This window comes from Pseudogymnoascus destructans, assembly GCF_001641265.1.
Source record: "Pseudogymnoascus destructans isolate 20631-21 unplaced genomic scaffold scaffold_15, whole genome shotgun sequence".
Lineage (NCBI taxonomy): Eukaryota > Fungi > Ascomycota > Leotiomycetes > Thelebolales > Thelebolaceae > Pseudogymnoascus > Pseudogymnoascus destructans.
In genome coordinates, this window is record NW_020167534.1 from 85490 (window position 1) to 101925 (window position 16436).

Below are 16436 nucleotides of genomic sequence, written 5' to 3' on the forward strand. Positions count from 1 at the left end.
GCATCGCGTCCACCGCATTTGGGGCGTCGTTAGACTGGTAATTGTTGGCCAAGTGCTCCTGACCTGACCCGCACTTGATTTTGAACGAAACAACGAAGGCTTGTCGTATGAGCCATTTTAAAACTCGGAAAGAATTAATTCATTTTTGCCGTTGCAGCAATTATGTCGAATCGCCCTGAGTTAAAGGTTAGCTCACTCACTTCTTAACCCAGTTAAACCAGCCCATTGCTAACATCCCCCCTCCCCCAGGTTGACGACGAGCAAGGCTTCATCAAGTTCTTCAAATCCCTCCCCACCGAAGACAGCGAGACGATCCGCATCTTCAACCGCGGCGACTACTACACCGCCCACGGCGAAGATGCCTCCTTCATCGCCCGCACCGTCTACAAGACGACCTCCGTCCTCCGCCAGCTCGGCCGCAACGACCACACCGGCCTCCCCTCCGTCACCATGACCGTCACCGTCTTCCGAAACTTCCTGCGCGAGGCGCTGTTTCGCCTCGGGAAGAGGATAGAGGTCTGGGAGAGCACGGGTCGCATGCAGTGGAAGGTCGGCAAGCAGGCGTCGCCGGGGAACCTCCAGGATATTGAGGATGAGCTGGGGGGGCAGATCGATGCTGCGCCTATCATGCTGGCTGTTAAGGTGTCGGCCAAGGCTTCTGAGACGCGGAATGTGGGTGTTTGCTTTGCTGATGCCAGTGTGCGGGAGTTGGGTGTCAGCGAGTTTCTCGATAACGACCTGTACTCGAATCTTGAGTCGCTCCTCATCCAGCTGGGTGTCAAGGAGTGTTTGATTCAAGTCGATAAGTCGAATAAGGATATTGAGATTTCGAAACTAAAGGCAATTATTGATAGCTGTGGGATTGCTGTCTCGGAACGCCCAATTACGGATTTCGGAACGAAAGATATCGAGCAAGACCTGGCACGCATTCTGAGGGACGAGGCCGCATCGGGGGCCTTACCACAAACGGATCTGAAGCTCGCTATGGGCTCTGCTGCGGCGTTAATCAAATACCTTGGTATCTTACACGACCCGTCAAATTTTGGCCAGTATCAGCTCTATCAACACGACCTAGCACAATTCATGAAGCTGGACTCCCCAGCCCTGAAAGCACTGAATCTTATGCCTGGCCCGAGAGATGGCTCGAAGACAATGAGTCTATTTGGGCTACTGAACCACTGCAAAACTGCAGTTGGCACTAGGCTTCTGGCGCAGTGGCTAAAACAGCCGCTTATGAGCAAGGATGAGATCGAGAAGAGACAAATGCTGGTGGAAAGTTTTGTCGAGGATACGGAACTACGACAGACGATGCAGGAAGAACATCTCCGTTCGATACCCGACTTGTATAGGCTAGCGAAGCGGTTCCAGAAGAAAATGGCGAACCTGGAGGACGTTGTAAGAGCATACCAAGTTGTTATTAGGCTACCCGGCTTCATCGGGACTTTGGAGGGAGTTATGGACGACAAGTACAAGGATATCCTTGACGACGCATATACTGTTAAGATCAGAGAGTATTCGGAGAGCCTCTCCAGGTTACAGGAGATGGTCGAAACGACGGTGGACTTAGATGCCATGGATCGCCATGAGTTCATCATCAAGCCAGAATTCGACGACAGCCTTCGCATCATTCGAAAGAATCTTGATAAGCTGAAGTATGATATGGAAAAAGAGTCTCAAAGTGTATCAGATGATCTCGATCAGGAACTCGACAAGAAGCTATTTTTGGAAAACCACAGGACACACGGCTGGTGCCTGCGGTTGACAAGGACAGAGGCAGCTTGTATCCGCAACAAAAAGCGGTACTTGGAATGCTCGACGCAGAAGAACGGCGTCTACTTCACAACGAACGCGCTGCAGAGTATGCGCCGGGAGCATGATCAGCTTTCAGAGAATTATAACCGCACTCAAAGTAGCTTGGTCAATGAGGTTGTTAGCGTTGCTACATCATACTGTCCTGTTATTGAGCTGTTGGCTGGCGTTCTCGCCCACTTAGATGTGATTGTCAGCTTCGCTCACGTTTCCGTACATGCTCCTACGGCCTACACCAAGCCCAAGATGCACGAACGGGGAACCGGCGATACCATACTTAAAGAGGCTCGCCATCCATGTATGGAGATGCAAGATGACATCCAGTTCATAACAAACGATGTCTCCCTGATCCGCAAGAAATCCGAATTTTTGATCATCACCGGTCCCAATATGGGCGGTAAGTCGACCTATATTCGCCAGGTCGGCGTTATCGCACTGATGGCCCAAATCGGCTGCTTTGTTCCCTGCACAACAGCAGAATTGACCATTTTCGACTGCATTCTTGCCCGTGTCGGTGCTAGCGATTCTCAGCTCAAGGGCGTGTCAACCTTCATGGCCGAGATGTTGGAGACTGCCAATATCCTAAAGTCTGCAACATCCGAATCACTCATAATAATAGACGAGCTCGGCCGCGGAACAAGCACATATGATGGATTTGGCCTCGCTTGGGCTATTTCAGAGCACATCGTCAAGGAAATAGCCGCCTTCAGCATGTTTGCGACTCACTTCCACGAGTTAACGGCACTTGCAGACGAGTTTCCACAGGTCTCTAACCTTCACGTCGTTGCTCATATTGGTGACGGCCCGCAATCGGATGGCAAAGGTGACAAGAGAGAAGTAACCCTTCTTTACAAGGTAGAAGACGGAGTCTGCGACCAAAGTTTTGGTATCCATGTCGCGAAGCTCGTTCGATTCCCGGAGAAGGTCGTGAATATGGCGAAGCGGAAGGCGGACGAATTAGAAGACTTTACTGGCAAGCATGAAAATGACGCGGTGAAGGTTAAGAGGGAGGACGTGGAAGATGGAAGTGTTATGCTGAAAGGGCTTCTGAAGACTTGGAAGAGCCAGTGCGAGAGTGAAGGCCTGCAGGGAGATGATATGGTGGCGAGGATGAAGGAATTGGTTATGGCGGATAAGAAGCTGCTCGACAGCCCATTCTTCCAGAGTGTGAAGGCTCTATGAGTATGAGGGACAAGGTGTTTGGAGTTGTGAAATATAGCTGAGTGGGGGGATATATCATATGATCATGCTGGTTTAAGGACAGCCAGACAACTTAATCCAGTAACTTGACTCATGCGAATAGACAAATAATGAAATTTGTTTTGGGACCGATTGATCCGAGAGGAGGGAACGATTGAGAACATTATCGGTGAACAATACCGGTTGCTCCTTCTAGTTGAGTATGAAGACTTGCAAGTCGTGAGAACCAAACCAGGAAAAAGGCTAGTAATATTTTGATTTGTTTTTCGAATCGATCTCCATTCTACCTTCAACTAAATATTCGTTATCATTTACCCTATAACTTCCATGGGAGCTTCTCTCTTCACCTTGGTGGTTAGTCATTGGATATTGCAGAATGAGTCGACATCGTGAGAATGAAAGCAGAATATTCGTCGCAAACAGCCCGAAAGGAGCAGATAGCCCAGGCACCCCAAGGCTACCGCCATTGTCTAATCCTGGCGACGACACGATAGCAAGGAGTAGAAAGCAGGAATCACCACGAAGCACACAAACCTCAGACCAGGACTCTCCAATCTACATCTCCCCAAAGAAAGCGCGGCGACGACAACGCCAGTCATTATCTGCAATCAGTAATACGTCTATAATAGCCAATGACGACGCTGAGATATCGTCCAGAGTTGCAAATAGGCTCAATCGAGAGAAGCTCGCATGGGAAACCATAAATTCTGAGATTTTAGAATGGCAAACTGTCTGCCGAACTGGTCGGCCAAGCTGGTGGTCTCCGGCATCAAGATGGACACGCCAACGAAGGGCTCGATCGGGAACGAGTAGAGATGTGGCTGACATGGGGACAGCTGATTTTGGTGATAACTGGTCTACCCCAACCCAACTCTTTGAACAGCAAAAACACATAAAAAGCACTTCAAACACCCAAGAACAGGCGTTTATTACAGCGGTCCAGCTTTTGAGCGTCAGCTTTACGTTACCAGTAGAGCAATTCGAGAATTATAATAACTCAACAAACTTGTACTTCGCCACAGCTTCCGATGGCGTGCCAGACGCTCGGCTTATCAGCTCCCTCCGGATGCACACAGACTATCGATGGTCCCCAGCCTTCGGTCATGAAGCAAGAAGCACCTCGCCTGAATATCTCCACAAAGCAACACACGGTGGAGAACAGTCTCTGGCAGGCCTTGGAGATGCGCCAGTATCTCTTAATCTAAGCTACTCAAGAAGAAGCCGAAGATCGAAGAGAAAGAGAAAACGACACCAGATACGATATGTCACGCCTGCTGATAGGTCAGGGCAAGAGCACGTCGAGAAGCTCGATAGTCACAGGTCCACCCAGGCTCTGGAACGCTCTGCTTTAGATTCAGTGGAAGGGATATTCAGCGACTCTACACGGCAGACGAAGTCTCGCCTCCTGCCAGGGCGCAAAGCTCGTAGCTGCCCTGTGAGCCCTACGCTGAATACTGAGTCAGTAGGTTCTCGAGCAACTCGACTACATCACCTTCCTACCCAAATCGAGAGACATGAACCCCCTATGGGGACTCCACAAGCCCGTTGGCAGCTGGAGTCTAGTCGTTATACCTTGGAGCCTGCAATTCGATCAGAACCGCACCCTGTATTCATTCAGCCTATCAAAGAACTGGTTGTGAAGAGCTGGCAAACTTTCCGCAAGAAGCTTGATAATACTCTTAGCCGTGGTCGTCCCAATCCAGGAGGCACTTCTGCACCATTCAAGAATGAACAAATGTCCTTGTCATGGCCAGCTTTGGTTGGCCCATCAGCAAGTTCCTGGGCAGTCCAACGGCGACGAAATGCTAGAGAGAGGCATGATATATACAGCAGCAGCGTGGAAAGCAGCCCAAGGTATAATTCACTGACATCTGGAACAACAAGCGACGCTTCAAGCCCAGTACGTACGGACTCGGCGGCCACGATTCCCCTATCCAGGGGGTCTTCCTCCCTGGCAGAAGTGGTTAATACTACCAAGGCGAAAGACCCTCCCGCGAGCTCAAACCACTCGCTGCCGTCTTTCATCTCGAATAGCACCTCCGATGCTGACTCTGAAAGCTCTAACCCTCGACCCATCCCTCGAAGCCCTGCTGGATTCTTTATAGGCAAGTCAGGAGGGAGCGGTCCAAACCATACTATGCCTTCGTTTGTTCCCCTTCGTGGAAGTAAGCGTCGAGGTAGGCGGCCAAGCATGTTGTCTGAAGTAGCTACGCCTTATGGGGATATAGCCCTGACTGAAGCGGAACAGCTTATGATGGAGGGCGGTGGAAACGAGGTGATATTAGGCGTTGGAGACCTGAAATCCGGCTCAAGTGGAGAGTTTCCGGCTGAGAGGATGTACGAGGTTGGCCCTGAGTCTCATAGACTTGAAAAGTGCCGTTCATTAGACGCGTTGACGAGGAGGGATTTGTTCTCCACTGATGATTCTCAGAATATGCCTGGCCGTGCAGAAGGGCATGAAGTGGATATGGGCAAGAGCAGGTTACAGAGGATTAGTTCGGCTGGGACAACTGTTATTACCCCAAGTGACGACAGTGTAGAAGTTGGGAGATCGCCGGCTGGACCACCCTTCAGAATATGGGATGAAGGGGACCGGAAAGGAAAAAGGAGGGCCAGGAGCTTTCTCTGACAAGGGGTAGCCTGGATTTCTAACTAGCCCCAAGAGACATCAAACTATTGAGGTGCCAACATGAAGAGTAACGTGAATGCTTTGCAAAAATATCAGTTCGGTCAACGGGAGAATTTACACCAGTGAAATATATGCAACTATGGCATTTGGAAAATATGTGTTGTACAGATATTGCATCGCAAAAATCCGAGCAATTCGTTTAATTAGAATCATGAGGGTATCCGTATGGCCTAGCCAATATCCCAGTCCCGACCACCCCAGGCTTGTCCGCCTTGTAGTCCCCCAAACGCCATGAAACCGTCCCATGTCTAGTTCGCCCATACTCCGTACAGTACAGTAGATAATAACAACAACACCAGCAGAACCCCCGCTAGAAGTCCTCACGCCTCCTGTCTCTCAGTCTTTATCGGAACCATCTCATATCCCCCCGCCTCATCACGGCCTCTTCCCCTCCTCCCACCCCCAGAGAACCCAGATTCCTCATCCCCTATCGATTCCGACGGGCCAGCGCCCGCGCCAGCGCTCGCGGATCCGTTGTCGGTGGGCGACGCAGCGGAGCCACCGAAGATTATAGGGCGTAGCTCGCGGCGCTGACACGCCCAGGTGCTGAGGACGACCATGAATACTGCGCTGCAGATTTGGAGGGCCCACCAGAGCCAGTTTCGCGGGAGGCCGTGTGAGTAGAGGGAGACGAGGATGAGGTGAACGATGTGGAGGGTGATGACGAAGTCGAGGACGAGTTTGGAGCGCTGGATTATGAAGAGGATCGCGATAACACTGTTTTCGTTAGCGTATACCCTTACACCCTCTGCTCATCGCGCCCTGCAAATAGAAAGTTGGCGCTGTGTCGCTACTCACATAAAAAATGCATTCACCATCCACACCATCCCCAGCAGCCACCCCTGCGTCGTATCCCCCCTCAGCGCCGTCCACCCTAATATATCATCCAACAACCTAAACGGCGTCCCCATCACGAGCGTCGTAAAAAGAATCATCACCACCGCGCTGACATAGTACAGCGCCTGCAGCGCCAGGATCTGCGTCAAGATGCGCAGCGGCGGGAGCTCCGTCAGGGCGCCGGGGCGCGGAGGGCGCCGTCGCCGTGGGAGAGGCATGCGTGCGTGTGCAGATGTGCGACGCTTTGTGGAGGTAAGGGCTACCTTGGTAGCATTTGCGGAGTGTGTGGTTCAGTAGCTGGACGAGTGTGGCGGTTTGGTGGTGTTTGTAGGGGCTGGTGATGAGGGTTTCATGAGGTGGCATAGGCTTCTTTCTCTAAAGTTTAGGGTAGGGGACGTGGATGACAAGGGTAGGTCGACTAGCGGCGGAAGCACGTGAGTGGTGTCGATGATGATGTTGGAGAGACTAAATTGTTGATTGGGAAGTTGGATTTGGAAGACGATTGCTCTGGAACGGATCACTCTACAGACAAGTCATTGAGCAGCGAAAGTCATACACATAATCATTCGACCGGATCACCCCGCTATACCGTCAAGTTGCACCAAAATCACCTGCAGACAGGGAACCGAAAAGTCCGGCCTCAGCGACACAGCTAGCTACCCTAACGACCAGCTCCTCCTCTCCAAACACATACACCATGGGTTTATTCTCCAGCTCCGCAGACAAGCTGCCCGCCCCCAAAATCTCGACCGACGGCACACCAATCGCGCCCGACCGGTCCGCGCGCGCGAAGTGCTGGGAGGCGAGGGACGCATACTTCCAGTGCCTGGATAAAAACACCATTATCGACAGCTTGACGAATAAGGATGCCGCGGAGAAGGCGTGTGGTGCGGAGAATAAGGGGTTTGAGAAGAATTGCGCGAGTAGCTGGGTGAGTTCTAGCCCTGGGCTTTACGTTTGGGGGAGGAGCAAGCTGGGAGGGAAAGTGGAGACGGATGCGGTGTGATAACTTTATGGCTAATATATGCGATAGGTTACATATTTCAAGAAGCGAAGAGTGATGGAATACCAGCGTGACCAGCAAATGAAGAAGCTCCGGGCAGAAGGCGCGCAGGAAATCCCAGCAGGAGCCGTCCCACCAGGAATCGGCTCGATACCAACTGCGGGACCCAGGTGAATAACCCTACAGCGAAAGGAGAAGTCGTGAGAATTTAAGATAAAATGTATGATATGTAAAAATACGGTCAACAGCAAGGCAGAAGGGGGCACATTGCACGAATATAACGAGTTAGAAATATTAGTCTTTTAGACAAATCTACTCCTATAACAAACACAACCACCAAAGCTCAAAAGCCACACCGCACCACCTCTCGTCAAACAAAAGAAAAAAATGCCAATGGAGAATCGGAAATGTTGAAGTAGATTCGAATTCGCATCCCTTGTTATTATCACGCAAACGCCCATCCCATCCCACCCCACTCCCGTCGTGAGATCGTGAGTCCCGTCCGTCCCCTCCTGATATGTGCTGTTCTGTCGTCCAAAAGTCCTGTCAAAAAAATCTGCTGTCCCTGCCTATATCCCCGAGGATCAATACACGTTCCGCCTACTGTAGTGGCTCCTCATCCCAATATTACTAATACTATCACTTGGCGCCACGCTCCCCGCCACGCTCTCTGGCAGCGGCACTCTGCGCGCCTGCTCACTCGGCGCCATATTCCCCACCGCGCTCTCCGGGAGCGGGACTCGTCGCGCCCGCTCGCTGACCGTCGTGCTCTTGCGGTCACTCTTCATGCTCACCACCGTCTGGCCTCCGTGGCGCTCCGTTCTGGCTTTCGAGCTCGTGCGCGCAGGCTTGATAGTCGAATCGCTCTTCCTGCTCGCGTGACTGCGTCCGGATTCAGAGTGCCTCCCAGCCTCAGAATGCCCGGACGCACTAACAACCGCAACAGGCTTCCCATGCCCAACGCCCCTCTCGCTATAACGCGACTGTTTCGCCGTCGATGCATGGCTAGGCGCGGGCGCTTGACTCCTTCCGCCATCGTACGCGGAGTAACTCATACTCCTTCTCTCATCCACCGGCTGGAGCACGCCCTCTCTCCCACCCCCACGCCCGGTGCCAGCAGCGCTCGCAACATTATAGCGAAGCACATACCGCTGTCCCCCCAGGCTCCTCTCACTCCCCACCCTCGACCCACCCACCGACGGCCCCTTGGAGCGCGCTACCTCCATAACGGGCGCCTGCTGCGGAACCTGCGGAGCGGGGGCCGAGAAGTACGTCACGAGCTGTGGGCGCGGTTGCTCTGGCTCCTCGCTGCGAACCATTGCGTAGGCCACCGCGGCGCCAGCTGCAGCGCCGAGGATGGTGCCGATGATAGCCTGTGCGGAGAGGCCTTCTCCAATACGCTCGGGGAGGGCGGCGGAGACTTCATTGTACATTGCTGTCATCGTTGCGCTTCTGAGGAGAGCAGGGCGGGAGTCTGGCTCTGGTGAGGGGGCCACCTGGGATGGGGCAGGCTCCTGCTGCGCGGGCTGTGCTAGGACCATGGCGCGCTGGGGGCTTCCGACGCGGCTTTGAGTGGGGGGGTGGGAGGAGATGGAGCGGGCGACGTCGCGCTGCCAGTCTAGGACTCTGCGGGCCTCCTTGGCGGTGGATGCGGTGGTGATAGTAGTCGGTGCCGCGTGAACGGAGCCGCGGCGGAGCGGGCTGCGAGCGTAGCAGACTTCGAGCATGTTGCCGTCGTGGTCCGTTGTTTTTGCGACGGCGGTGTCGGCGGAGTGCTGGATGAGATTTGTGGAGTGGAGGGTGTTTGATTCGAGGGCGAGGGCGTGGAAGTTGGCGACCTGGGTGAAGTTGGATGCGGTGAGGGTGAGGGTTGAGGGGCGGGGGGAGTGGGATTCGGTGAGGGTGAAGAGGATTTCGGAGGGTTGGGCGGGGATGCCGAAGTGGAGGGAGTGAGGGGAGGAGGGGGAGGCGCAGAGGAAGTGGATGCCGAGGGGTTGAGTGACGGCGGCGTAGAAGGAGGAGGAGGAGGGGAGGTGGGAGACTTCAATGGTGGGAATCATTGATGCGGTGAGGGGTTTTTGTGCTTGAGAGAGATGTAAAGAGGGAATGATGAAGGTAGAGAAGCGCAAGTGAGAGAAGGTAGAGAAGCGCAAGTGAGAGAAGGTTATGCTCTGCAAGACAGAAGGGAAAAGGTACCATTATATGGCTATATGCACGATGAGACGAGGCGGCAGATGTGAGGCCACTGAGCTTCACATGAGCCACCAAACGAGGTGGCTCATGTGAAGCTCAGTGGCAGCCACTCACCTTGCAATTTGACTCGAAGCTGCAGAAGCAGCGCAGCACGCATGAGTCTAGGATAATCCGCACTGGAGCAAATTCATGTACGGTAAGGCCTTCTCCTTTCTGTACATTTCTGCCGTTGGAAACATAGGCCATTTTCATTGTACAGCTGGAATCGTGCCACGTCTCGGTGGGGTAGCAACGTTTGGTCGGAAGCATGATGTTGCATATCCCCGGTCGCCTCGACAAAGTCATTGGGTGCCAGTTGACGGCACAGGCGACACGGCACCGAATGAAAAGGAGAAGGCTACGAAATCAGTAGGAAAATGGGGCTCTGGATCAGCAACGGGAATCCAATTATAGCTAAAGTATAGTTAGAATATAGCTAGAGCGCTACTTTGTAAATGGCGAATTAACTGAAGCATTTGGCAATTCATATATGGGGCATCAATGGGTCGATAATGGGTCGTGCATGATGGGCATGAATATCTTGCTTATTTGCCGTTGGCGCGGAGTAAGTCCGACGTCTCTACGGGCTATTTAGCTATGTAGTTGGACAGTGAGTCGAGGGCACCAGCATACCAGCATACCAAAACTGGGTACAGGTGCGCTGGGTGCCCACGAAATAGTGGTGTTGCTGCCCAAAGCGAAAGCTAATATTAGGTTTCATGCTCGGTATTCTCGTCATATCGACGGACAGCAACGCGATACTTATCGCAACAATCCAGAACAGTGGAAGCACTTGAAGCATTTGACAAAGGAAATTGTGGACCGTGTTGAAGTAGCCCACAAAAGACGACTAAAGCGTCCTGGATCTGTTGTTGAACGCCCGATGTTTTGGTTGTAAAAACAAAGACTGAGCACACAGATAACCCAAGCTCGATAACCACCCAAACTAGCGTGATGTTATGATCAGGCCGTCCGAAGTGATCCTCGCTTTCACCTTATATCAACCAATGCCCTTGCTGTGACATGCTCGCACTCCGTGACTGAATTGTATCTTGTCCCTAGTGAGGACATCTTCTGCCGGCGTCGGCGCTCTGAAGGTCTCCTAGATGATGTTCCAGGCATCTTCTGCAGCGTGGCAAAACTTGGAGCATGCCACACTAGCGGAGAGACTGAAGTTGCTGATGGAGATCTTCTCGTCCACAAACTCGTCGGCGAAATTGTCGGATCCTTTCGCCATGGCGCCGACGAACACGCAGATGCTCTCGTCTGGCTTCAGCGTCTCCATATACTCCCTAACCTTGACAACAGGCGCATCGAAGCTGAGAGTGATCTTCCTGCAGTTCGGAGGGAGGTGATCCGAAATCGGGTTCTTGATAACCTTGAGCAGCTTCTCTTGGGAGTTTGTAGAGCGAATAGACAAGCGATGCAATAGCTGGACCATAAGTCCAGCAAAGCGCTTGAATGTACGTGGGATTCGGACTGTCGGGCTGACTTCGATGAGGACACCCTTCGCAGTAGCGATATATATTTGCAGCAGACCAGCCTTGTTGACGGGCGAATCGAGTAGAGTGAGCAAGCACTGCAGACGTTAGTCTCTGCCCCGATAAGATGGCTAGATCGCGCAAACCTGATGTGTAATATCTGGTCGGGCATCGCTAATATCGCGGTTCATCTTGCGCATGACGCCAATGTGCTCGTCGCTGTTCAGCAGCGAGTACTTCTCATCGCGGCTGGGCATGCCTGGCCTCGCTGGCGCACCGTGCGAGGCCTTGTAGGTTTCGAGACTAGCATTTGAGAGCACGACGATCAGGCGCTGGGTGCTCTTGTCAGTCGCGGGAATCGGGACATGCTGCTCAGCGGTGAGTCGTGGCAGCGATGGTGGCGGGAGTGACTGGGTTCCTGCCATGGTAGTGTCTGTTAGATCGGATGCTGCCATGGTGTTGAACAGTGGAGTGTTTGGAGGAAATGTTCAACATTGAAGTTTGATGGAGGAGGGGGTGGGGGCGGGGGTGGGGGTGGATGTGTTGGTTGAGCGGAGAAATATCGAAAAAGGTTTTGCAAAAGTCAGTGTTAGATGGATGGGATGATGCTACTCACTCGGCCGCTTAACGTTTCTCTCTTCTGGGGAAGACATTGTGACTTTTGGGTGGGGGGGGGTTTCGAGATAAAATTTGTGATAGGTCAATCCAGAAGAATTAACAACAAAAATGGATCAAATCTGGAGAGAAATGATCACAGCGGGGTAATTAGGAGATAGATAAGGTAGATGAAGAGATAATTGTGGCGAAATATGTGAAGTCGGGGATAGTTTGATGGAAGAGTATGAAGAGATGAAGGAGAGATTGATGGGGGGAATTTGTGTCAACCTCTTTTATTTTCAGTGTGCGACCGACGTCGGCGAATTTACTTGCTCAGGCGACAACACGTGCCTCTGAATATCTTCGAGTACTGTTGAGGGAAAGAGAATTGCTTTTCCCAGTGCAATCGTCGGGCTCCCCAATTGGCGCTTGGCGTGAGCAGATTGCCTCAGAACTCCGACGCATTGGGTTTCAGGCCCAAACCCTTCTGTTACTCAGGGCGTTTGGGTAGGCCCTCCGAATGACATAAATAATACATAGGCTCCGTTGGTAGTGTAGTAATTCAATTCAATTTAATCAGTTTGTTCTATATACTGTAGTCTACTGTCAAGTTTTCCTGCCCGTTGCGCAAAAGCCCGAAGGTCCGTCCGGTCACCAAATACACTGCACGATTTGCGCGCGGTCGCAATATTTCGGTGCTTCCACCAACAGGTTATGAGCCCGGCGACGCTCAGAAAGCTTCATATTTGAACCAAGGAATTGATTCCGAAGTCTCACATCGAAAAAGTGAGAGTCTGAGCTACTCGCCGGCAGTACTCAGTCGAAAGAAGCCCGCAAAGTAAACCATCGATTTGGCCGCGGCGGTTCAACACTACAAGCCGGAAAAGTGATAACGGCTCACAAAAAATGGAGTCCGAACAAATCGAAAGGTCCCGGATCCAGAAACTGTCTGGTCCGAACTATCGGAATTGGGCCCTTCAGATCCAGATCGAGCTCATTATCACATGACATATCTCTATCAACTAGAGGCCTAGGAACATGAACGATAGCCCCAAAAGCTTCTACAACCATCTATTATTCATTACACGTCATCGCTCCTTAGTTACCCACAAGATTGGTTAAGTTATGACATAATTTGTCTATAGGGGTACTCTGACCTTGGACCTCCCTTTACTTCCTATAGGCTACGAACCTAAGAGATGGTTCTATGGGATTCTCTTACGTCGACTACAGTTACCAAGCCTGGTAAGTCATGGAAAGTCTTGGAAAATGAGAGAACTACACTCCTTTAGCATAAATAGGATTTCCCTTTCCTTAAGAAAGGGCAAGCAGACAATACAGTAAATCGACTATCACATACTTCCACGTCTTTTCCAAGCTTCCCATTGATCTTGTTGCTCCTTGTTTCTGAAAAGTCAGTGAGGTGCTAACCTCTGACTTATCCCTGAGTTCTCAGACTCAACATTTGTTACAACTTGTCTAAACCACTCTACTACATCATACACCTGATTGCTGCATTGTGGAATAGTCTAAGCTACGACCCTTTGGCTCTTTTTCCTAAGACAGTGTGTTGTCTTAGGAAAATCATCCCTTCCTTGGGTGGCTAGATTCTCACATCTGGTGCACCCACCATTACATTAAGTAGGAGATTTTCTTAATAACTTGTTCAATGAGTGTCCAAATGATATGCCGTGATGTATGTAGCATAAACAGATGTAGTAGAAGAGTTTGCAGCAATCGTTGAGTAGTATTGCTCTTGTTGTTGGTGTGACAAGCCAAAATATGTATAGTGACTTGTAGGTTTGAGGAGGAGATTTCTAAGTTTGCTCTTGAGTTTGATAGCAAACTGAGTGCAACGAATGTCAGTATGACAACTAGCTAGGTGTTGCATTTTCCGCCGGGTGTTCGATGGTTCATGTAGTAGACGAGATAGTTAGAGATCCATTCTGAGGCTGGTCCTCGAAAGAGTGCCACAGCCCATAGGACCTGTTCCACTTCTTTGTTGAAGTGTTTGGTGTTAAACGCCATCCATAGCTCCGTCTGGATGATGAAGCTCTTAAGCTTCTTGCGATCCCCATGAAAGGTGTCTGGGAATGCAATCTTCAATTTGTCCGAAGGGTGAGCCTGTGGGGCTTCGATGGTAGGTTCAGTAGCAACCTTCCCCTTCAATCCAATGTTTAATCCAGTATCGTCTCCAGCCATGTTGCTTTGTGTGTAAGCCGGTACCTCGTAGAAGTGGTGCTCAAAGTGTAACACTGACTTCTAAACGATAGAAGACACAGAGGTTTCTTGCGTAAGGTTGACTTGACAGAGGAGGCAGGGGATTAGACACAAAGGCTTTCCAAGTAACACGTTACAGTATTGTAAAGAATACTATATTGAGTTGAGCATGAAGCTCCTATCTAAGGAAATACTATCTACTTATATAGTGGCGTCGTGCCTCATGGGTAATCTGGATAGTTGGCGGATAGCTAGATATTCAGGATAGTTCATGGATAGCTCAACTATCCAATATCCACTAGTTTCTGCAACTATCCATTAGCCCTGTCAGACGGCAGCCTACCCCGCTTGCCCCCTGTGACTCACACGTCACGTTACTAGGCCCTGGCCCTGTAACCATGACGTCATGTTACTGTAGCCGTAACACTCAGCCTACAAGAAGCCCTCAAAAACTGAAAAGGGGTAAACTTACTCCTCAAGAAAGAAAGCACAGAATGAACAACAACCTTTGTTTATACTGTGGCAAAGGGGGACACAGAATTCAGGAGGTGCTGATTCAAAACATATAGCAGCCTCAGACACAGTCACAGCTGCTATTCCTGAAAAACTTGAAAAATCCCCACCAGGCACAACTTCAACTGAGACTACAACTGTAACGATGTACGGTTACGCTTGCGCTACATCCCACTGAGCCAAAAAGACTACAGTATTCCGGCTCGCCCGGAATACGCGTAACACGCTTTATATACCACATGTACTGTAACGGCGGCACCCGTTACAATTACCCCCTTTAGTCTGTGACGTCCCGGCACGGATGTAGAGGCTTCTAGCGTATCATCTCATACTTGCTTCTAGGCCCGTTACTACTCAGGATGCTAAGGTATGTATATAATAGCTTAAGCCCCCAAGGACGCCCCCTTGTCAGCCAGGTAAGGAATTACACTGATTGCTCACTTAGCCCACCCAACTAGCGAGCCAATCAAAACCCATTGACCAATGAGCTGGAATACTCTTGTAACGATGTATAGTTATGCTCGCGCTACATCCCACTGAGCCAAAAAAGACTACAGTATCCCGGCTCGCCCGGAATACGCGTAACACGCTTTATATACCACATGTACTGTAACGGCAGCTGTCATACTGACATTCGTTGCACTCAGTTTGCTATCAAACTCAAGAGCAAACTTAGAAATCTCCTCCTCAAACCTACAAGTCACCATACATATCTTGGCTTATCACACCAACAACAGAAGCAATACTACTCAACGATTGCTGCAAACTCTTCTACTACATCTGTTTATGCTACATACATCACGGCATATCATTTGGACACTCATTGAACAAGTTATTAAGAAAATCTCCTCCTTAAGGGGGTGGGCCAATACTACCACATGGCATATCTCTACCAACTAGAGGCCTAGGAACATGAACGATAGCTCTAGAAGCTTCTACAACCCTCTATGATTCATTACACGTCATCGCTCCTTAGTTACCCACAAGATTGGTTAAGTTATGACATAATTCGTCTATAGGTACTCTGACCTTGGACCTCCTTTTCACTTCCTATAGGCTAGGAACCCAAGAGATGGTTCTATGGGATTCTCTTACGTTCACTACATGATTAGCAAGCTAGTTGTGGGTCGCACTTGATTTCTAATACATTTACCAAGCCTGGTTAGTCATGGAAAGTCATGGAAAATGAGAGAACTACACTCCTTTGGCATAAATGGATTGCCCTTTCCTTAAGAAAGGGCAAGCAGGCAATACAGTAAATCGACTAGCACATACTTCTATGTCTTTTCCAAGCTTCCAAGCATTGATCTTGTTATTCTCTGTTTTTGAAAAGTCAGTGAGGTGCTAACCTCTGACTTACCCCTGAGTTCTCAGACTCAACATTTGTTGCAACTTGTCTAAACCACTTCACCACATCATACACCTGATTGCTGCGTTGTAGAATAGTCTAAGCTACAACCCTTTGGCTCTGTTTCCTAAGACAGTGTGTTGTCTTAGTAAATTCATCCCTTCCTTGGGTGGCTGGATTCTCATATCTGGTGCACCCACCATTACAGCAGCACCCGTTACAACAACTTCTCCCCTAGACAACAAAGATGTGTCGATGGTGCTTTCTCAGAGTTTCACACACCTGTTAATCCCTATTCAACTCCATTTCAAACAACAGGTGTTATCTACAAGGGTTATGATAGACTCAGGGGCAACAGGCAACTTTATATCTCAAGACCTCATCTTGACACACCAGTTACCTACAATTCCCAAATGCACTCCAGAGTTGCTCCGAGTCATTGATGGAACTCCTATCAGTTCAGGTTCCATTACCTGCAACACCCCAGTACTCAAACTTGAGATTCCC

The 16436-nt window shown here is 50.5% G+C and overlaps 6 protein-coding genes across 6 annotated transcripts; 3 read left to right on the plus strand and 3 right to left on the minus strand.

Moving 5' to 3' along the window:
* Positions 1 to 21: 21 nt before the first annotated feature.
* On the plus strand, positions 22 to 3303 carry MSH2 (MutS-like protein). Its single transcript, XM_024468167.1, has 2 exons — positions 22 to 186; positions 250 to 3303. Exons 1-2 carry the CDS (start codon positions 163 to 165, stop codon positions 2989 to 2991), a joined length of 2766 nt encoding a protein of 921 aa, XP_024322818.1. The 5' UTR covers positions 22 to 162; the 3' UTR covers positions 2992 to 3303.
* A 24-nt stretch (positions 3304 to 3327) lies between these two features.
* VC83_04538 (uncharacterized protein) lies at positions 3328 to 5644 on the plus strand. Its single transcript, XM_024468168.1, has one exon. The coding sequence runs from the start codon at positions 3386 to 3388 to the stop codon at positions 5636 to 5638; it is 2253 nt and encodes a 750-aa protein (XP_024322815.1). The 5' UTR covers positions 3328 to 3385; the 3' UTR covers positions 5639 to 5644.
* VC83_04539 (uncharacterized protein) lies at positions 5645 to 6753 on the minus strand (the record flags this gene model as incomplete). Its single annotated transcript, XM_024468169.1, has 2 exons — positions 5645 to 6415; positions 6497 to 6753. The coding sequence occupies 2 exons, from the start codon at positions 6751 to 6753 to the stop codon at positions 6019 to 6021; spliced, it is 654 nt and encodes a 217-aa protein (XP_024322814.1). The 3' UTR covers positions 5645 to 6018.
* Positions 6754 to 6882: 129 nt separating this feature from the next.
* VC83_04540 (uncharacterized protein) lies at positions 6883 to 7817 on the plus strand. Its single transcript, XM_024468170.1, has 2 exons — positions 6883 to 7466; positions 7569 to 7817. The coding sequence occupies exons 1-2, from the start codon at positions 7233 to 7235 to the stop codon at positions 7710 to 7712; spliced, it is 378 nt and encodes a 125-aa protein (XP_024322609.1). The 5' UTR covers positions 6883 to 7232; the 3' UTR covers positions 7713 to 7817.
* Positions 7818 to 10238, minus strand: VC83_04541 (uncharacterized protein). Its single transcript, XM_024468171.1, has 2 exons — positions 9821 to 10238; positions 7818 to 9774 (listed from the first exon to the last, which is right to left on the minus strand). The coding sequence occupies exon 2, from the start codon at positions 9596 to 9598 to the stop codon at positions 8123 to 8125; it is 1476 nt and encodes a 491-aa protein (XP_024322610.1). The 5' UTR covers positions 9599 to 9774; positions 9821 to 10238; the 3' UTR covers positions 7818 to 8122.
* Positions 10239 to 10297: 59 nt separating this feature from the next.
* On the minus strand, positions 10298 to 12089 carry EMG1 (18S rRNA pseudouridine methyltransferase). Its single transcript, XM_024468172.1, has 3 exons — positions 11868 to 12089; positions 11398 to 11669; positions 10298 to 11349 (listed from the first exon to the last, which is right to left on the minus strand). Exons 1-3 carry the CDS (start codon positions 11902 to 11904, stop codon positions 10873 to 10875), a joined length of 786 nt encoding a protein of 261 aa, XP_024322611.1. The 5' UTR covers positions 11905 to 12089; the 3' UTR covers positions 10298 to 10872.
* Between the last annotated feature and the right edge of the window lie 4347 nt (positions 12090 to 16436).

What these genes read in the sequence shown, in the direction of transcription:
- MSH2 (XM_024468167.1), top strand. Translation starts at nt 163, where the DNA reads ATGTCGAATCGCCCTGAGTTAAAG. An exon ending in CGAATCGCCCTGAGTTAAAG is followed by an intron (nt 187 to 249) that starts GTTAGCTCACTC and finishes CCCCTCCCCCAG; the next exon opens with GTTGACGACGAGCAAGGCTT.
- VC83_04538 (XM_024468168.1), top strand. Translation starts at nt 3,386, where the DNA reads ATGAGTCGACATCGTGAGAATGAAAGCAGAATATTCGTCGCAAACAGC.
- VC83_04540 (XM_024468170.1), top strand. Translation starts at nt 7,233, where the DNA reads ATGGGTTTATTCTCCAGCTCCGCAGACAAGCTGCCCGCCCCCAAAATC. An exon ending in AGAATTGCGCGAGTAGCTGG is followed by an intron (nt 7,467 to 7,568) that starts GTGAGTTCTAGC and finishes TATATGCGATAG; the next exon opens with GTTACATATTTCAAGAAGCG.
- VC83_04541 (XM_024468171.1), bottom strand. Translation starts at nt 9,598, where the DNA reads ATGATTCCCACCATTGAAGTCTCCCACCTCCCCTCCTCCTCCTCCTTC.
- EMG1 (XM_024468172.1), bottom strand. Translation starts at nt 11,904, where the DNA reads ATGTCTTCCCCAGAAGAGAGAAACGTTAAGCGGCCGA. An exon ending in GAGAAACGTTAAGCGGCCGA is followed by an intron (nt 11,670 to 11,867) that starts GTGAGTAGCATC and finishes CTACCATGGCAG; the next exon opens with GAACCCAGTCACTCCCGCCA. An exon ending in GACCAGATATTACACATCAG is followed by an intron (nt 11,350 to 11,397) that starts GTTTGCGCGATC and finishes TAACGTCTGCAG; the next exon opens with TGCTTGCTCACTCTACTCGA.